Below are 21,791 nucleotides of genomic sequence, written 5' to 3'. Positions count from 1 at the left end.
TTGAGAAAAACACAAATTCACTTTTGTTTTCCTCCCTTGTTTTAGTTCATTCAATCGTTTCAAAAGGATAAGTGAATTGTGATCTATCATTTACGAATAGTTTGATGATTTGGTCAATTTGCAGGTTAGAATGGAATGCTTGAAGGAAATGGACTCTTCTTCTCAGTTCCAGCAAGATGAGCAGAAACTACAGTTAAAACGGGTCTGCTTTAACTTGTACAGATGACATGTCATACATAATTTTTCATTTACTCTGTGGCTAAGATACTTAATCCCATTTTTTCAGTGTCTTCTCTGTATTCACATATTGTTTAATGGCAGGTATCAGCAGACAAAATGATGGAACCAGGGACAAAACTATACTTGCCAGGAACTGTCTGTAAGGCTAAATCTCCTAAGAAGGATAGTCCTGTAAAAAAGGAAACCTTCAGTCCAAATGCAGATGAAATAGAATACCTACAAAGTCTTGAAATATACAAGGAAAACTCTCAAACTTTGTTTTCTAATTTTGGTCTTCAGAATTGCATTTTATTGGCAATTGGCTGAGCACAGACTAATTATAATGATCTGAAATTTCAGGATTCAGCAATTATTGTCTTAAACAAGCCTCCAGGTTTACCAGTTCAGGTGTGTCTTTTTTTCTTGCACTTGCTTTTACAGAATCATTGGTTATGTTCTTTTTATGGTGCATCATGTCGTGTACACTAATCATTTTATTTTTGCTACAGGGTGGCCCTGGTATCAGAAAAAGCGTGGATGTATTGGCAGCTGCAGCATTAAGATATGATTATAAAGAGGGTCCTAGATTGGTATGTCTGATGCATAGAGGGATTTCATCTTTCCCAGGTCGATTTTCCCAAAGATGATACAAAACAAGTTTGCTATGTCAGGATAACTGTCTCTTTCTTCCTGCTATTTGATCATTAAAATGGTCTGGCTTTAGTTTAAGAACACATTTGCTATAAAAATGATGAACGATGATCAATGTTGGAAAATGATGTTAAAGCCTAGGTCCCTAGACTTCAAACAGTAGCACAAAGAAGCAAGTAGTAGTAGCAGCTTTGTGCATGCAAACTTACACAAGAAATGAATTAGATGATTCCCTTATGCACTGTCAGAGAATGGATAGTTATCTCATTAGGGAAAACTGTTCCTAGTGGGGACTGTCTTCCATCAAGCAGTACCACATGGTCACTGGTCATTTTATGCAAGGAGATAACAGGGAAGTGACTCTGACTCATAATCATGCCTGATGAGCGCTTTGCATTCATATATGTTCCTTATGTAGTCATGCTCATAATGTCTACATTATGTGTTATATGTAGCATTGTACCTAATGCTTTTGCATGGATTTTCCAGCACATTTAGTTGTTCATGATGTGGTCCATGCCATTAATGTGATACCTGGAAGAAGAGGTGTAGATCATATAGCCATTGGACCATACTTTCAGCTTTTGCTTCTAACAAATGCACTTCTTGACATAAAAACATGGACTACTAGAAAACCTAACAGGGAGTAGGGGTTGGAGATGTCTCCTCTAGGATCCCCACTATTCAAGTGGCTGTCCCATTCTGCTACCAGATCAAAACTGGTCTTGAATCTTGCCAGTTTTGCTGGTATTTTAACTTATGACGAACTTTTGGTGCCCTTCCCATGCATTTTTGGTGATATCTTTGGCCCAACTTGTAGAGCTCAAAGTAAAGTTTGTAATTGTCCATAGATGCCCCAAACAAGTTCATATGTGAAAGTTATGGTTGTGGGGAGTTGATTTTCCAACTAGGCTTCTTGGGGCCCGCATTTCTTTTGCCACATTAGGTCCTAGGGTTAAGGGTTTTGGTATTAGGATAAAATGTAGTTGCAGCCTCTTGTTATGGGACTTTTTGTTAAACTTTCTAAGTCTATCCATTAGAAATTTAATCTGTATTCTTCTGGTTTATTTCTTCTACTTGTTAATTTTGAACAAGTTATTTAAAACATATAAATAACGAAATAAACACAATATAGTCTCAACATCTACAGATCAACAACTGAAAGAAAACAAACACACAAGTGACACCATTATTTTTGGACAAATGTCCCCGGAAAAACCCAATGCGGGAAAACCAGTGCAGCTATTCTGAGGGTTTATTATTATGCAATATTTCCTTGAGTACAACTGGGTGCCAAACTGGCTCACTCGACAGAGAAAAATAACTGGCAGTAATACCTCTCTATTCGGAAATAGGTATTCAGAAAACCTGTCCCACGAAACCCTCTCTAGCAGCTCTAAAGCACTGCGTCAGCCTCCTGCTGCTTTGCATCAGCCTCAGAACCCTTTGTGTCAGCCCTCTGAGGCACTGTGCAGCCTCTGGGACCCTCTACGTCACTCCTGCAGCGCTCTGCGTGGATGAGGCAGGCCCTCTGGCCTCTACGTTGTCTCTGCTGGGCTCTATGTGGCCTCCTCTCGCTGCTGCGTCTCGCTCTCTGCCTCTGCACTAGTCTCTCAACACTATCTTTGCCTCTCTTTCTAGTACTCACTGCCCCTCGCTGCTGATCACTGATTCGACTTTGCGTAGCAACCCCACTCTAGCAAATCGAATGACTGATCACTCTGGTGTATTATCCAACTGACCCTCAAGCCTCCTCTTATACTTTTCCTGTTGGTCCTTCAACAACCGTGATTAAATCTCTAATCAATGGCTAAGATTAGATTTGGCTTGATCCATGACTTTTGGAACCTTGTAACCCAGTTTTATATTAATACCCATTAATATTTTATTTTTTCCTAAGTTTAGCCTTAGGAACTCCATTAAAAATATTAATTATTTTAATATCTCCCAAATCGGGTACAATCTATCCAAACCATTTATGGGTCTTGGAGATCTCATGTGCTTTAGCCTCTCCATCAATTTTCATGGCTAGAGCACATCCGATGCCACCCCAAATCAACACTCCCTCTTATCGAGGACTGTGCTCTAGTAATACTCCTCATTGAGCATCACTTTGATTATCTGGCACCGGTACCTGTGCTGATGCTAGGCCTCCCCACCCAACATCCTCTGCACTGTTGCATCCTGTACTGTTGCCCATGGCCTTGCCACTGCCACCATTGCATCCGTACGACAACTCCCTTTGCATCTGTGTTGTTGCTGGTCCTTTCTCCCAACACTGCGTCTGCACTGCAACCCCCTCTCATCATGCTGCATTGTGCAACTGCACTGCGACTCAGTTACTAAGAAGTAAATAACTGATTCACCCAATTACTGACATCCCTGTCAGGCTAGAAACCCTCCTGATGCTGAAGCTCCCTCTGCCGCTAACAAGTGCTCCCTCTACTGACATCCGCGCTGTTGCAACAACTCCCTGATCTCGGACTGTTGCACACCTCTCTGTGCCATCCTGCACTTGTGTAACACTCTTTGTGCCTCTCGCATTGTTGCAGCCTGCTAGCCTCGCGCTGCTTGGGGACTCCTGCACTGTAGCACTCTCTGTCGCTTCATCCGCATCCATTTCTACCGACATCCGCCAATCCTGCTACTCTCTCTTTGGGGCTCCTGTAGCAAGGTATAATCCAAGAGGTTGGGTACCTCAAGGATCCTACCCCTCATCGCCTGTAGTCTTCCTGACTACAGCTCGATGTCTCCCCACCTCTTCTCTAGAGGTACATGAGCACTCATGGCACAATTGTCATCCTCCTCGACCTCCTTCTCCGCCTTCGCTGGTGCTGCCTTAGAGTCAGACGCCTCTCCCTTGTTCTTCTTCCTCGGACACTGGTTCGCATAATGACCTAGTTCCCCACAGTGGAAGCACTTGACCTTGGAGAGGTCCTTCTTCTTCCTCTTCTCCTGCTTTCCTGCAGATGCCAGAGCTGCATCCTCTTCCTCTTCCTTCTTGATCCGGACTCCTTTGTTGCTACTTCCCGTCTTGCTCAACCACCTGATCTCCTCTTGGCGAAGAGCCGCCCACAATTCTTCCCAATCTGGAAGATCCGCCCTACCCAGTATGCTCTGGACAAATGTCTCCCACTCCTCGGAGACTGCGTTAAGTGCGGTCCTCACCAACATCTCTTCATTTGGCGTGGCCCCTATGGAAGTCAGTTGGTCTCGGATCTCCTTCAACCGACCGAGGAAGTGATCTATCTGCTCCCCCTTCTGCATCTGGTATGACCGCAACTGATTCTCAAGTAACATCTTCCTTTGCACGGAAGTATGCTAGTACAATTTCTTCAGGGTGTCCCACATTTCCTTTGTCGTCTCCTTCTTGGCAATATGTTGGACCACATGATCCTTGACCCCATCAAGGATGATGCACTTTGCCCTAGCCATTGCCTCCTCGAACTTTTCATTTTCAGCTGGGTCAACTGGGATTGCCATTGTTCTCAAGGCGAAGGCCTTGATGCGATGTCTATCTAGAATGGACAGGATCCTGGCCTTCCAGACCACAAAGTTGGACGCCCTGTCCAGCCTGTCCTGATCCCTCAGCCCATTCATGGCCATCTCTTTGCTCTTCTGTCGACTCCTCCGAGTCTCTCTACTTCCCTCCAGAAGTTCTCTCTTCGACTCCTGTTGAGTCTCTCTACTTCCCTCTGGAAGTTCTCTCTTCGACTCCTGCTGAGTCTCTCTACTTCCCTCCGGAAGTTCTCTCTTCGACTCCTACTGAGTCTCTCTACTTCCCGCCTGGAAGTTCTCTGCTGGACTCCCTCTGAGTCACGATTTCCCTTTTGGAAATCCTCCTGCCAATCGTCAAGTTGCACCTCTCCGATCTTCTGTGCACTTGCAACACTGATCTAGATTCCTTGGCTAGAAATCCGCCTCGGTAGCAACTTCCTCTACCTTGGTTTTGCCCTGTTAGGTATTGTTCTGCGCACAGTACCCCACCAGCGTCACTCCTGCAAACTGCCCTCAGCTTCCTATGCCCCAGCTACTGAAGGACTGAGCCTCTAGGATTTGAGCAATTCTGGCATTGGCAAAACAACGCTCTCAGCCAACTGCGTCAACCCTCCTGGTCTCTGCGTGGCTATGCGTGAGCCTTTTTTTGCCCTCCTCAGCCTCTGCGATGGCCTCTCTCTGGCCCAGACTGATGACGTAGTCCCTCTACGTCAACCCTTCTTCTGTGGATTTTTGCAAGGATCAGCTTTTGTCACTCGGGACAGCTGATTCTGCTGCAAATGCTTTGCTTAGTTGATGCCTTCAGCTCTCCTGTGATCTGCAACTACGCTCCGATACCATGTTGAAATTTCTAAGTCTATTTATTATAAATTTAATCTATATTCTTCTGGTTTGTTTATTCTACTTGTTAATCTTAAACAAGTTATTTAAAACATATAAATAATGAAATAAACACAATACAATCTCAACATCTATAGATCAACAACTGAAATAAAACAAACACACAAGTGACACCGTTATTTTTGGACAAATGTCCCTGGAAAAACCCAATGCAGGAAAATTGTTTCAACTATTCTGAGGGTTTATTATTATGCAGTATTTCCTTTAGTACAACTGGGTGCCACACTGGCTCACCCAACAGAGAAAAACAACCGGCAGTAATACCTCTCTATTCGGAAACAGGTATTCAGAAAACCTGTCCCACGAAACCCTCTCCACTAACTCTGAAGCACTGCATCAGCCTCAGAACCCTCTGCGTCAGCCTCAGAACCCTCTGTGTCAGCCCTCTGAGGCACTGTGCAACCTCTGGGACCCTCTGCGTCACTCCTGCAGCCCTTTGCATGGATGACGCAGGCCCTTTGGCCTCTGCGCTGTCTCTACTTGGCTTTGCATGCCCTGCTCTGGCTGCTACGTCTCGCCCTCTGCCTCTGCGCTGGTCTCTCAGCACTATCTCTGCCTCTCTCTCTTGTACTCACTGCCCTTCATTGCTGATCACTTATTCGACTTTGCTTAGCAACTCCGTTCTAGCAAATCGAATGACTGATCACTTGGGTGTATTCTCCAACTGACCCTCAAGCTTCCTCTTATACTTTTCCTTCAACGGCCTAGATTAAATCTCTAATCAACGACTAAGATTAGATTTAGCTTGATCCATGACTTTTGGAACGTCTAACCCAGTGTTATATTAATACCCATTAATATTTTATTTTTTCCTAAGTTTAGACTTAGGAACTCCATTAAAAATATTAATTATTTTAATATCTCCCACATTGGGTACAATCTGTCCAAACCATTTTCGGGTCTTGGAGATCTCATGTGCTTTAGCCTCTCTACCAATTTTCATGGCTAGAGCACATCCGATGCTACCCCAAATCAACACTTTTTGGGAATGAGCATAGTTGTCACATCTCTTCATGGAGATGGGCTACCACCATTCTAGCAACTATGTATGCTGTGTATATTATAATGTGTTGATTCATTAATAGTATTTGGTTTTCACTGCATATGGTGTGTTCCATTGTGTTTTCTATTATGAAATAGTGTGTTATTTCTTTTCATTTTGAAAATAATACAAATCAATGGTATTAAAGCAATCTACTTTATAATGTTTTTCCATGCATTCCCAATGATATCATGGTATGAGGAGTTGGGCCTTGAGCTAATCAAGTCAAGTGAAGATCTTACTTGCCTGTCCAAGTGACCTCAGATAGTGGATGGAAAGAAAGATGACATAGTAATAGATCCTATCAAGCTAGTTCTCTAGGAAGCACTTGAGCAACAAAGGAATGAGATGATGGATAATTTGTCTAGATCCTCTGATGACTCCCAACAATGATGAATGCACCTTCGATAAGCAGTGATTTTAGAGGAAAGACACCCTTCAAGGTAAAAGTTAATTTTGAAATCCCATTCTTTGCAAACAAGGTTAAGTGTAGAAGTTTTAGTGAAATGGTTAGATTATTTAGAGGATTTTTTTTTGTTTACAACTTTTACAATAGTGAGAATATTACCATTGCAATTGTTGAGTCCCTTTCTCATGTTAAACATTTGTGGGACACTCACCGTGCACAACATCCTAGAGATGATTTTGAAACAAATGGGATAAATCCCACTAGTTATTTTTTTGGATACCCTTAAGGAGATGGACAAACTTGCAATAGGGGAAGGGATAGATTGTGTTGGAGTACACAAATGTCTTCCATACTCTGTATGTAAAAGTTGGTATTAAGGAATTTGAGCAACACTTCTTTCTCAAATACCACAATGGTTTGACATAGATACATCCAAAAAGAAGGGTAAAGGTGGCCCTGATTCTAAAAACAAAGGATAGAGCAAGAATAACTAACTTCTTGAGAACAAATCAAAGCAACTTGCAAGGAAGAACCATTAAGCAAAAGACATAGGAAAATGGTTTGACAATCATAAACCCTTTGGCACAAAATTTGCAAATGTCATGGTAGAAAATTGTCATTCCCTAAGATGAAAGCCTCAAACTTTTATTTTTCTGTGCTACCAAATTGCATAAATAGGGAAAAATAAATCATTGATGTGTGACCCAATGTTACTATCACCACTACAAAGGTCCAACTAGAAGAACCATAGGATCTTAATACAACAAAATCTAGCACCTTGTGCGAAGCTTCATTGGGTGACCTAGACAATGTGCAACACATGGGAGTGTTACCATTGTCACGTTAGCAACTAGTCCCCTCATTTTAGTGATGGACACAGACCAACACAAGGGAGGCTTCCCTCGTAGGGCTTAGGGGTTGAGTAACCCAAGGATCTTAAACTAAGTGCCCCTTAAGCACCCTACAATGAAAATCCATCGGATATAGATATAACTTGTTAGGGTTTGAGGTGGATGGAGTAAATTTCTGATTTGTGTTCAAGGTAACTATGGCTCAATCTATAAGTATGGTTTACCCCCATAACAACTACTACCCTTGTTTTAGTGAGGCTTCCCTGGTAGGGTTTAGGGATCAAGGAACCCAAGGACCTTATGTTAAGTGACCCCTAAGGATTCTACAATGAAAATCCACTGGATATAGGTATAAACAGTTAGGGTTTGAGGTGGATGAAGGAGTAAATTTTAGATTTGGTTTCAAGGTAGCTATGGCTCAATCTATAGGCTATGGTTGACCTAATAGGCTCAAATAGGGTTCCCAAACACACCAAATCAAGAAAACACTTAAGGATGCTATAAACTAGGGCTTAAAATCAACAATTTTCACCAATACAACAATTTATAACATCAGCAAATTTAGCCCTTTATACTATGATAAACAAGTGAAAAATGAAGGCTAAATACAAGAGCAAATTAGGAAATAAAATACATCGATATTTGATTGTTAGTAAGGGATATAACAACAAATAAAACCTTGACGTCAACCCTAGAAAATGGTTGAAAAATGCATATAAACCAACAATTTCACTTATCCAATACACTTTTCAACAATGTGTAACCCTAGGGCATAGATCATTAAGTCATTTAATGCTGAAAGTACAAGATTTTGCTGTAAATAAACCCTAATTTACCATAAAACAAGAAGGAAAACGATTTTTGTAATTTAGGAGATTATTACAAGAGAGATGGATTAGTTCCTTCACAATCTAGGGCATATGGAGTCTAGGAATCAAACATTTATAGTTTCCATGGAGAGATAGCAAGATCCCAATAAAACTAGTTTGAATAAACTAACTTACCCAAGGGTTTGAGATCAAGGTTCTCAAATTTTCAAGATGATTAAGGGAAAGGGAGAACTATATTTGTTCCTCAAATACTTAGAAGAAAGGTTTAGTTCAACAAGGACAATGAAGTGAATGCCAAAAAAGCTAACTTAGCACATGAACATTCATCTAATAAAATATAATACCAAGATGAAGTAAATAAACTTACTCCACTTTGCATCATCCAAGATCCACCATAGGCATCCATGAAAAGTTATCACATCACATTCCAATTCTGCCCAAGAGAAGTTGTTCAACTAGGTCTCCATAAAACAAAAAGAAAAATGATTTTTATAATTTAGGAGATTACCACAAGAGAGATGGACTAGTTCCTTCACAATCTAGGGCATATGGACTGTAGGATGTTAATTTTCCACTGCTCTATGCTATTTTCATTACTTTAGCCCAATTCACTTCTTCAATAAGCAATCTTTTCAACAATAATTTAATTCTTCTAATAATCAACAGTATCGAAGATAAAACAGTAATTGCAATGGCAATAGGAGGCAATCAAGAACATCAACAAGAGACACCAATTTGGTCAAAGACTAGGGAAAACCCTACAAGGGGGAAAACCCTTTGAAAATTCTTCTTCCATTAGATTGTCATAAAATGTTCAGCAGAGAGTACAAGGAGCACAAATCCATAAATGAGAGTCAAAGTCAAAGTTTGATTTATCCAACAAATCAACCATCCAAGATCCAAAAATGCTAATGAAGAAAAGTCAAATCTAGTCAACTATTATAATCTGCAATTAAGGTCAACAAGTAACAACAGTCAGATTTCCCTAACCAGTCAATGGCCAATTCAACCTTCCAAGAGTTTGGTCAACAATCCTCCAACTCGACCTCAAATGTTGGTCAAAGTCAACGAAAACAGTCCAAGAAAACCTAGTCAAACTCAGTCAAATGAGAGAGAAAACTTCTGCAATCAAAGTCTGCAATTTTTCCCGCGTCAACCCAAGTCAAACTGCTCCAAAGCCTTGGTTTTTGTGCCAGACAATGTGGCCTGCCCAAACAAAAATTCTCCCAAAAGATCGAACCCAAAATCAACTCAAAAGGTCAAAGTCAACGCTGGTCAAAGTGCATATTAGCTTTAGATTTTCGACCACTTGAAATTTGCCCTCTTTCTTGCCCACACATGTGAAAAAGTGTCGCTTCAGACTTGTACGAACCAATCAGATTGAGAGAGAGAAGAAGAGATGATGTGATGTGATGTCCAAATGAGCTTGAGGTCACTTGTATTTATATGTGTTGGAGGAGGGGTCATTTAGCTTCTAGGCCGACTTGATCAAATGTGTCATTGTGGGCTTGACTTCAAAAATACACTTTCCCTTATCCAAATTCAGTGCTTCAAAAGTCAATTTTGGTCCTCTCGGAAAGAGGAATCTAGTCCAATGATTGGAATTTGTCATTAAGTTTCCAATTAACACTCCCTCTCAGCTAGGGAGAAATTCCAACTGCATCATGTGATCATCGCAAGTATCAAATTATGTCCCATCTCTATTTGCTGAATCATTCTCGAATCTAAAGAAGAAGAATCATAGGGGAGCTTCAACTACCACCCTCTGTATTAAGCAATAGGTGAGATACAACTTACCGAGCAAGGATCACAACCATCCCATTATGCAATCAATGGGTGAGATACCACTTGCTATAAGAGGTAAGGATCACATCCATCCTATTGCCTACCAATCTTCCCAACAATGACCCTCAAGAGTCATGTGGTAGAACACTTGCATCATAATCCGAGCTTAGGTGAGATACTTGACTTACCAAAGGTAAGGATCACACGCCCCAAGCTTCTTCAACCTGTTGGCTAGACGGGGAGGGTCAATCCCAACAAGCTCGACTTGTGGGTATGATGCCAACCAGGGTATACTCTGCTAGACCAAGATAAGGGGAGATACCCGACTTATCACAATGAACAAGGATCACGCACACCCTATGGGTGGCAATAGGAGAGATACTCGACCCACTGCAACAGTAGGGACCATGCACACCTATTTTCCAGAGATTCCTTAACCCCAGGAGCCCTCAACGCTCCATTGCCACCTTGGTAGCTCAATTAAGGGGGAAGATCTATGCTTAGGGTTCTCGATCAACGAAGCCCCTTATCTAGAGGGGTCACATCCATCAATACAAGCTGCTCTCTGAAGACCAAGAATTTCCCTTTCGACAAAGCTTTAGTGAGAATATCAACTGTTTGCTGGTCTGTTGATATGTGATGGAGTCTAGTGGCTCCTCTCTACACCATGTCTCGAATATAATGATACATGATCTCTATATGCTTGGACTTGTCATGAAATACATGATTCTTTGCCAATTGGATCCCACTCTTGTTGTCACAATATATCACTGTAGTGTCCAGGACCTGCTCAAACAACTCTCCAAAGAGCTTCCTCAACCAAATTGCTTCACAACTAGCCAAGCTAGCGACAATATACTTTGCCTCGGCGGTGCTCAAAGCTATGGAATTTTTTTCCTGCTCATCAAAGATATCATGGCGGATCCAAGGCTGAAACAACATCCTGAAGTGCTCTCCCTGTCAACAACGTTTCCTGCCCAGTGAACATCGGTGTATCTACGAAGTCTCACATTTCTGGCCTTGTATCTCAAACCAAGGGCAATCATCCCATGCAAATATCTCAGAATATGTTTGGTAGCAACCCAATGTGCATGAAGAGGCTTTGTTAGAAATTGACTTAGGGTGTTCACTGCATAGCATATGTCTGGACGAGTGTTCATTAGGAACATCAAAGCCCCAATCAACTATCTATACTCAGATGGATTCGCCAAATTAGGTCCTGCAACTTTTCCACATAGCTTTTTGAAATTCATTTCCATCGGTGTGGCTAGGGACTTGCATTCTGTCATTCCAAATCTTTCTAACAACTTCACGACATATTTTCCTTGTGAAAGGAAAATCTCATTGGGCCTTTGCCACACCTCAAGGCATAGAAAGTAGTGCATGAGTCCAAGGTCCTTCATCTCGAATTCAGAGGCCAACTCCCTCTTACACTCGATCATCAGGGGCTCACTACCTGTCAAAACTAAATTGTCAACATATAAAACCAAAATCAAGGGCATACCTTGGACCACCTTGAAGTAGAGGTTGGGATCGACACTGCTTCTTGTGAATCCAAGCTTCACCAGGTAACTATCTATGCGGGTGTACCATGCTCTGGGGGCTTGCTTCAAGCCATACAATGCCTTCAACCTGCAAACATGTGTCTTTCAGTCCTTCACTTCAAATCCCTGTGGCTGTAAACTTCTTCTTGTAACATGCCATGAAGGAATGTTGTCTTCACATCCATCTGATAAAGGGTCCATCCTTGACTTGTAGCAAGGGCAACTATTGAGTGAATGGTCGTATATCGGGCCATAAGAGCAAAGATGTCATCGTAATCTTCTCCCTCTTTCTGGGAGAATCCTCTTGCCATGAACCTCACCTTATATTTCTCAATGCTTCCATTAGGTCCATGCTTGATCTTGAATAGCCATTTTGAAGTCACGACAAATTTTCCTTCTGCTCTCGGCACAACATCCCATACGTCATTCTTCATAATGGATTCATATTCTTTGGCCATAGCATCCTTCCAGACTTGTTCTTTCACGACTTCTTCAAAGGTGTGAGGTTCAACTTGAATCATATTGCTCATCGCTACAACATATCCTTGATACCCGCACAACTTCTTGATTTCCTTAAAGGTTCCACGAGCAGTAGCATGTCTCGTGGCATCTTGTAATGTGTCACAAAGCCAAAGTGGCCTCTTCCTGGCAGGGAGATCACATGGAGGAGGATCCAAGGGGTCCATGGGCTCCATGGGATCATCAACAATATCTCTCTTGGATTTTGGCATATCAACACTTTTCTTCTCAGGAGGAAGAGGTAGAGGAAGGTCCCTTGCTTTTCCAAGGGCAACATCTTCATCGAATGTTACATCCCTGCTAATTTCAACCTTCCTTTGACCAGGAATATATATTCTAAATGCTTTGGAATCTTCACAATACCCAAAAAACGTACCTTTTCTTCCAGTGGCTTCTAGCTTGTTTCTTTTGTCTTTCGGCACACGGAAAATATACGAGGCAGCGAAATATCCAGAGATGACCAATGTTGGGTTTGACACCTGTGAATACTTCTTCGAGAGTTTTGTTGTCCAATGCTTGATGAGGAACCCTGTTTTGAACATATACCATTGTATTCGTTGCTTCACCCCAAAGGAACTTCAACAACTTTTGATCATGGAGCATGGCTCGGGCAACTTCCACAATAGACCTGTTCTTTCTCTTAGCCACTCCATTTTGTTCGGGATTATAGGGCACAATAGTCTCCTTCTTGATACCTTCCTTCTTACAAAAATCTATGAATTCATTTGAAATGTACTCTCCACTGTTGTCAGACCTGAAGACCTTAATTTTCTTCCCTGTTTGATTTTCGATCAAAGCCTTGAAGTCCTTGAACATATCGAAGGCCTCATCCTTATGCTTCAAGTAATATATCCATGTCTTCCTTGAGAAATCATCGATGAAGGTTATGTAGTAGAGATGGCCACCAAGAGAATGTACGGGCATTGGTCCACATATGTTAGAATGAATGAGTTGGAGGATGTCATTAGTCTTATTCTTGCTAGAGGGGAATGGTCCCCTTGTCTTCTTTCCACTAGCACATCCTGGACATACTCCATCATGTTGAGCTTGAACATCAGGGATCCCAGAGACCAACTTCTTCAATTTCGGAAGAGCTTCATAATGTAGATGTGCCAATCTTCGATGCCACAACTCGCTTTGATGATTAGTGTCATGGACCATTGCTAGAAGAGGTCTTCCAGTGACTTTATAGAGTCCTTCAAATCTAGATCCCAATGTGAAAGCATCTCTCATAGGGGATCCCATAGACTAGGTAAGTACTTTTACTTTGATGAAGGAAGTTTATAATATCTAGAGATGTGATCTTTCTTGAATCTTCCAAGGCTGACAACATTGTTGAGCAACAGCTTGATCACTTGGATAGATTTAGACATGCAAAGTCTTTTCAAGAGTTTGATAATGAAATTCCACATCTTGAAGGGGGGATCACTATACTGGATAAATCTATGGAATCTTCTTTTGAAGCACTCTCTCCCCTGCATGAAGGGATCAATCTATGGAATCTCCTTTTGCAGCACTCTCTTCCCCGCATGAAGGGATCAATCTATGGAATCTCCTTTTCAAGCACTTTCTCCCCCGCATGAAGCTCCAGCCACTGATGACACTTTGAGTGATGTGATTGATAGAATTGGGAGACTAAATCTTGATTCAACCCCATCTTAGTCAACTGAGCAACCTGGGCCATCTCAGAAAGGTCCTCCAAAATGGCTGACAAAGACACTTGAAAGTGTTCGTCCTGATGAGGTTGGAAAGACGTGAACAAGAAGCTCAACTAGACAAATTGGAGGTGATGTAGACGATCCTGATTCCAATGTTGATATGGATGTTTCTTATGATTGTGAACTGGATTTGTCTACATATTTTGAACCAAATTCCTTCAAAGAAGCAGCTTGTCATGATGAATGGAAAGAAGCGATGCAGAAAGAATATGATGCTTTGATAAAGAATGACACCTATGTGAAAATTTCAATCTATCACAACAACTGGGAATTATTTTCCTAATTGTTAATTTATTGGCAGTTTGCTACGACAAATACCAAATAATTCACGCTGTGATTTTCACAAATAAACTGCGGAGAAAATAGCGTTGGAATCTGAGAAAATCTAGCACATAAATATAAAAATGGCACCATTATTTTTGGACAAATGTCCCTGGAAAAACCCAACTTGGGAAAATCGATGCAGTAGCTGAGGGTTTTATTATTATGCAACAGTGAAATATGAGTATAATCTATGGATGCCCAACTGGCAATCCAATCAACAAGTATTTGATAGAAATAATTAGAGAGAAAATTCTCTCACCCCATTAGCAATCCCAACACTCGTTCCTTAAGAAAACTAGCTGTCCAAACCCCAACATAGGCCCTTTGCGCAGCCCCTCTGATGCCTCTCACACGTGTGGCTCGGATCTACCTTTGAGCAAGCCATCTAGCCTGTCTTTGCTGCTGAATGTGACTCTTCGACCCTCTGGAAGACTTTCCTGGCCTCTGGAAGTTGAATCGACTTCCTCCCAGCTAAATCAAATTGCTCTACTTTAGCTACTACACAGTCCTTGTGCTACTTGTGCATGGATCACTTCTATCACATGCTGCGGCCTCCTCAGATTTGGAAAACTTCCTTCGGATCATTGTCTCTGCTTCCTCACTGAAGCTCAAACGCTCCGACAACTCATTGCTGCTACTTCGGAAAATCAAATTCTCCAAGTGTCTTTGGTGTGTTCTCCAAGTGTCAATCAACTTCTTCTTATAATCCTCTATTGGAGCACCAATGACCAAGATTAAAACTTAATCAAGGGCTAGGATCATCTTGGAGTCGATTGGTGTGAGTTTCTAGATGATTCTCACCTTGACTTAATTTAGACGTAGGAAACATTAAAAAATAGGTTAATAATCTAATTAAGTCATCTCTAGGTGGAATTTCCAGAAACGATTTCTGGGTTTTGGAGATCTCATGCATTCTAGCCTCTCCACCAAATTTCGTGGCTAGAACACATCTGATGCTACAAAAACTAACATCCACTCTTAGCGAGGACTGTGTTCTAGTGTTGCACACCCTGCCACAACACTCTGTCTTTGTATCATCTGCAATCACGCTGCTGATGTTTGGCCACTACTGCCCACCAAACACTGTGTGACTCTGATGCTACATCTATGCTGTTGCTGACAATGCGATGCTGCTGCCAACCCTGCATCTGCACTGCAACTCCCTCTCATCTGTTGCTGCTGCAACTGCAAACACTGCAACTGAGAAGCATCCAAAATACTGAATTGTCTGTGTTCAGTATGATGCATCTGTCTTCTGAGTCTTGACTGCTACTAGCCTCTGCACTATCACTAAAGAATCTGCGTTGCTGTTAACTCTACACTGAGCCACCTTCTCTACTGTTAACACTGCACTGCGCTTTTCAGCATATGACTGCTACTAGTCTGCAACTGTCACTCTAGTATTCACTGCATCAACTGTCACTGATCCATCCTACTACTGAATAATGTGGGTGCCCCCATAGCCAGGTAATGATCCATGAGGTGGACTCCTCAAGGACCTTGCTCACTCTCTGTAGCTCTCTAGGGCTACAACACCAAATCACCCCACCTCACTCTTGGAGGTATATCTGCAAACATAGCAAACTCTTCCTCTAGCCTAGAGGAAAGCTTGTCTATTTCCGTGGATGCTGCCTGTTGGTCCTGCTTCTCCTGCTTGTCCTTCTTCTTGAGAGGACACTGGGTACTATAGTGGCCAAATTCACCATACCTGAAGCACTTGACCTTTGACAGGTCCTTCTTCTTTTTCTACTCCCCCTGCCCCTAACTGGGACCCTTCGATGCCAGGGCCACATTCTCCTCCTCCTTCACACCCTTCGATCCATTGCTACTGCTGCCACTGATGGAGCTCTTAAGCAAAGCTCGCCTCATTCCCTCTTGCTGCAAATCAGCGCACATATTGTCCTATCTAGGTAACGTGTCTCTGCCCAATATACTTTGGTCGAAGACTTGCCAATCCTTTGAGACATTGTTTAGTGCTAACCATGCTAGCTCTGATGGTTGAGGCACTGCCCCAACAACTGCACGCTGATCCAGACCTCTTGAATTCTGGTGAGGAAGGGATCTATGTTTTCTCCCTTCTGCATCTGAGCTTTTCTTCCAGGGACATCTTCCGCTGTTCGAAAGAACTTTGATATAGCGTGGAGAGAGCTACCCACATTTCTCTGGCTGTACCTTTGTCTGCCAAATGTGAGGCTATATGATCTCAGACTCCGTCCAAGATCAATTGCTTTGCCCTTGCCATCTCCTCATTGTATTCTTTGAGTTGATTCACATCCTGGGGAACTGCCACCACATTATCTATGTAGGCTTTCAGGCCATATTCATCTAGAAGGAAGGATATCCTAGCCTTCTAGATGATGTAGTTGGAAGCTCCATACAACTTATCCTGATCTTTAAGCCCTGCTGTGGCCATATCTAGGAAACTCCCTCTTCCTCTACTTGGTTTTTGCTTTGCTACTCGCACTCCCTCCTGGAATGCGTAGATCTGCTAGTTGCTACTGCCAATCTGCGACTGGGAAAATCAAATTTCTTGGCTAGAAACCCTCTGAGAGAAATCTCCCTTTGTGTGTGCAATTTCTCTTCCACCCGACGCTGATTCTGTTGCTGCAAAACCCTTTGCATCCAACCAAGGAATCTGCTCAGCGAAAATCTGAGCTGCTACTGCTCCCTCTGATTGTTGGAATCACTATCCCAGGCAACTCGACTTTTCTGCCAACCTGCAACTGAAAATTGAATTTTTGCCCCAGCAATTCGGCTTACCTGTCAATGAACTGCGCAACCTCTAGGAATTTCGGCTTGCTGTTCCCACTGAACAGCGAAATTCCCTTTTCCGCTTCTGAGCTTCTTGGCTGATCACTCATGCTCTATACCATGTGAAAATTTCAATCTATCACAACAACTGGAAATTATTTTCCTAATTGTTAATTTATTTAACAATTTATTTGCAGTTTGCTATGACAAATACCAAATAATTCACACTGTGATTTTCACAAATAAACTGCAGAAGAAAATAGCGCTGGAATCTGAGAAAATCTAGCACGCACACACATAAAATTGACACCATTATTTTTGGACAAATGTCCCCGGAAAAACCCAACTTGGGAAAACCGGTGCAACAACTGAGGGTTTTATTATTATGCAGCAGTGAAATTTGAGTACAATCTATGGATGCCCAACTGGCAATCCAATCAGCAAGTATTTGACAAAAATAATTAGAGAGAAAATTCTCTCACCCCACTAGCAATCCCAACACTGGCTCCTTCAGCAAACTGGCCAGCCAAACCCCAGCGTAGGCCCTCTACACAGTCCCTGTGCTGCCTCCCACATGTGTGGCTCAAATCTGCCTCTGAGCAAGTTGTCTAGCCTGTCTCTGCTGCTAGAAGTGACTCTCCAGCACTCTGGAAGACTTTCCCGGCCTCTGGAAGCTGAATCGACTTCCTCCCAGCTAAATTGAATTGCTCTGCTTTAGCTACTGCGTGGATCACTTCTGTCACTTGCTGTTGCCTCTCAGAATCTAAAAAACTTTCTTCGGATCACTGTCTCTGCCCCTCACTGACTTTGCTTCCTCATTGAAGCTCGAACTCTCCGGCAATTGACTGCTGCTACTTTGGAAAATCGAATTCTCCAAGTGTCTCTGGTGTGTTCTCCAAGTGCCCATCGACTTCTTCTTATAATCCTTTGTTGGAGCACCAACGACCAAGATTAAAACTTAATCAAGGGCTAAGATCATCTTGAAGTCGATCCGTGTGAGTTTCTAGACTATTCTCACATTGACTTAATTAATTATGATTAATTAACCAGTTTTCCTAAGTTTAGACTTAAGAAACATTAAAAAATAGGTTAATAATCTAATTAAGTCATCTCTAGGTGGAATTTCTAGAAACAATTTTTGGGTTTTGGAGATCTCATGCATTCTAGCCTCTCCACCAAATTTCGTGGCTAGAACACATTCAATGCTACAAAAACTAACAACTTGGAAGCTGGTTGATTCTCCATTGGGAACCAAACCAATAAGCTGCAAGTGGGTCTTCAAGAACAAGTATAAAGCAGATGGCTCACTTGACAAGCATAAAGCTAGGCTTATGGCAAAAGTTTTTGCACAAAAGGAAGGGGTTGATTATGAGGAGAATTTTGCCCCCATAGCAAAATGGGCTACCATCCAGACACGCTTTGCCTTGACAGCTCATAACGGTTGGAAAGTCCATCAAATGGATGTAAAAACTGCTTTCTTGAATGAAGATCTGAAAGAGAATGTTTTTATGTCCCAACCAGAAGGATTTGTTGTGAAGGGTCAAGAACACAAAGTATGCAAGCTTGTAAAATCCTTGTATGGCCTCAAGCAAGCACCGCAAGCCTAGTACGAGAAGTTAACTGAGCATCTTCTGAAACTCAATTTCAAACATTATGATCTTGATGATGCAACTTTGTTTGTCAAGAAAGTTGGCAAAACAGTTGTATATCTTGTGGTGTATGTAGATGATCTTTTGATGATAGGGAACAATGAGAACTACATTGCATCCATAAATAAAGAACCGAGGAAAGGTTTTGAAATGACAAATTTGGGTTATGTTCACTACTATCTTGGTATTGAAGTAACCCAACATCTGAAGTTTATATTCCTCTCTCAGAAGAAGTACATTGGAGATCTGTTGAACAAGTTTGGCATGGTTGAGTGCAATCCTTTGACTACTCCAATGGAACAGAACTTAAAGCTCACATCCACTAAAGGAAAATAATTTGAGGATGCAACAAAGTATAGACAGCTCGTAGGAAGTCTCAACTACATGACTACTACTAGACCAAACATTTCATTTGTTGTTGGAATCCTCTCCAAATGTATGCAAAATCCTTGTGTGGGTCATTGGTCTGCTGCAAAAAGAGTTCTAAAGTACTTGAAGGGAACTCAAGTATACATAGGTTGTGAAAATTCCAATATGGAATCCTATTGCAGTAACTGGTATTATTTCTTTTAACTGATAAATTAATTATTCAGTTTACTGCTATGACAACATTGAAATAAACACACTGCAACCTTCACAAATAAAACTGCGAAAAATAATAGCGTTGGAAACAGAGAAATGCTATAGCACACACATAAAATATGAGACAATTATTTTTGGACAAATGTCTCCGGAAAAACCCAACTCGGGAAAACCGGTGCAGCAGATGAGGGTTTTATTTTATTATTCAGTAGTGAAATCCGAGTACATCTATGGATGCTCAACTGGAAAACCAAACAACAAGAATATTTGGCCAAAATTATCTTAAGGGAATTACCCTTCTTCCACAAGCAATCTCGGCACAACTTCCCTTTAGAAAACTCGCCGTCCAAACCCCAGCGCGAGCCCTTCTACACTGCCTTTGCGCTGTCTCCCACACGTGTGGCTCGAAACTGCCTCTGATGAAGTCGTTTTACCTGCCTCTGCTGAGGAAATTGCCTCTTCGACACTCCGAACCCTTTGCCTGAGGTTTGGGCTTGAGAACGAATTTCTCTCTAGCAAAATCGAGTTGTTTCTGAAGCAACTGCACAGTGCTCTGCTTTGCCTCTCTGGGAATTGTTACCCACCATTTTGTGGGTGATACCCCTAGGATAATTTTTTTCTCCAAGATGGTCCTCAACCAACAACCAATAGCCCCTTGCAACCACCAACTAGCTTGTTGTGCCATTTCTCCGCCACTTGAGCCAGCCATGTGGTCCCTCACTCATCTGTCATGATTGTATGTTTGAAGGTGGGCCTCCTGAACCTAAAGGTATGCCTTGTGATTTGTTAATTGAGTATTGTAGTTTGCTTATCATGGATACTTCTGGACATGGATTAATTGAAGGATTCGGCGGAAAGAGTGGGTTAGGTCTGTACTCTTGTCCCCTAGACCTCTTTTGGATGTTAACCTTGGACTCTAGTCCCATGGGATCTCTTTTACTGACCTTTGGGCTTTAAGGATGATACTGCATGGGAAACCCTGATTTGGGTTGCGTGGTCCCGCTCCCTCATCCACATATATCACTCCATTTCCACTCATTATAACCACATTCATCATTTCTCCCAACCGGGTCCGCATTCCTCCACTAGGTCTACATAGGGCTAGACCCCCCCTCCCCTTTCCCAAACCTTTGGTCAGGTTTGAAATGATGCCTCGAAGGTTGATGCAGCTGAAAAGAAAAGTAAAAGCATAATTTGCCACATCTAACAGGAAAATGTACCACAAAATGCAAAAGATGGCAATGACAAACACATTTAGCACATGGGAAAAAGCCAATACATGAGCTCTACCCCATTATCATGGCCATTACCCTAGTTCCTATAGGCCCTAGATGAGCCTCATTTATATTCAGGAACCCATGATTGTACCAACCCCTGGTGGGCAATGAACCACCCTACCTTAAAAGGGCTATCCATTGTTATACCTTACACATCACGCTCTTATCCCTTGAGCCCCGAGCAGTTAATCAAAGAAAAATCATAAAAGGCAAAAAACATATAAAGAAGGGTGGAAAAATCAAAGCCGAGGCAGCTCGTGTACCACAATTGCTCCCTTTTATATATTATATACCCAAGTGTGGGTTTCCCTTTTACTAGCTACCCTTGTACCCCAACATGTGGCCCAGGGTTGCCCCTTTCATTCCCTACTCCATTCATCTCTTTATCACATGCCACCACCCTTTGAAGGATGTACCTTGGACATATTATCCCCTTTAAAAGTAGAAACCACCTAATAGGGTACTTGGTTAACCCCATTTGGAGCTTGGAGACATTAGCACATGCTAAAGCCCACTATGGAAGGGCATGCCATTATGAAGTGCCCACCTGTTGTCCATGGTTTGTAAGCTCTTTAACTCGATTTCCTTAAATGACTTGTTGTACTAGAAGGCTAGGGGACGCATTGGATCTTATGCAAGATTGCAGATGGTCTCCATTTTGGGTTTGGTCTCCCTATACGGGGTCCTAACCCTTTAGAGGGCTACATTGACACATGTAGGGTGTGTGTAGAGAGCCATGGGCCTCCACAGCAGTAGACAACACTCCATGGATCCCCAGAGATGTTCAGAGATTGCTCAAGATTCACCTATTGGACGAGGAAGATGCACTTGGTTCACCATGCCCAATCGGCCCCACAGTTGTACCATGCACTTGGCAGATGACCCAGGACTTGTATGCTGATGTGGCATCACTTACATTATCATCTGAGCCCTTACAAATGGTCTATAGGCATCTTTGATCTACTTGGAGATCCATGAGGTTACTTGTGTGCCCTCACACCCATTGGGAGCACCACAGGTTTATTATTTGGAGAACAAGGGGCCAACCCCTTGTCCACTACTTTTGGGAGTCCTATTCATCATTGTGGCACTTATGGACTTCATCAGACTTCTTAGAAGGCCCAACGACATGTATTATTGATCATTTGACCTCTTAAGAGGCTTATTCTTTTGTTTATGAGCTAGTTTGGTGGGCTTGTCACCAAAATTTAGTTGTTTTGCACATTATTTTATTCTAGGGGC

At 42.2% G+C, this 21,791-nt stretch overlaps 1 protein-coding gene across 3 annotated transcripts in view; it reads left to right on the top strand.

The window, feature by feature from the left end:
- The window catches only part of LOC149140164 (RNA pseudouridine synthase 4, mitochondrial-like), a 190,363-nt gene that overhangs the window by 39,611 nt on the left and 128,961 nt on the right, over positions 1 to 21,791 (top strand). For all 3 annotated transcript variants that reach the window (XR_016264531.1, XM_089448578.1, XM_089448579.1), the window contains exons 2-5: positions 125 to 202; positions 322 to 482; positions 582 to 627; positions 729 to 809. Coding sequence is in view for 2 of the 3 variants with exons in the window: in XM_089448578.1 (XP_089304704.1) it covers positions 125 to 202; positions 322 to 482; positions 582 to 627; positions 729 to 809 (366 nt within the window). In the remaining variant the exon portion in view is untranslated. The remainder of the gene's footprint in view (positions 1 to 124; positions 203 to 321; positions 483 to 581; positions 628 to 728; positions 810 to 21,791) is intronic.

The sequence above is a fragment of the Pinus tabuliformis genome, chromosome X, assembly GCF_031772625.1.
Source record: "Pinus tabuliformis cultivar Carrire ecotype Pingquan chromosome X, CPIR1, whole genome shotgun sequence".
Classification (NCBI taxonomy): domain Eukaryota; kingdom Viridiplantae; phylum Streptophyta; class Pinopsida; order Pinales; family Pinaceae; genus Pinus; species Pinus tabuliformis.
This window is presented reverse-complemented; position numbering and strand designations above follow the sequence as displayed.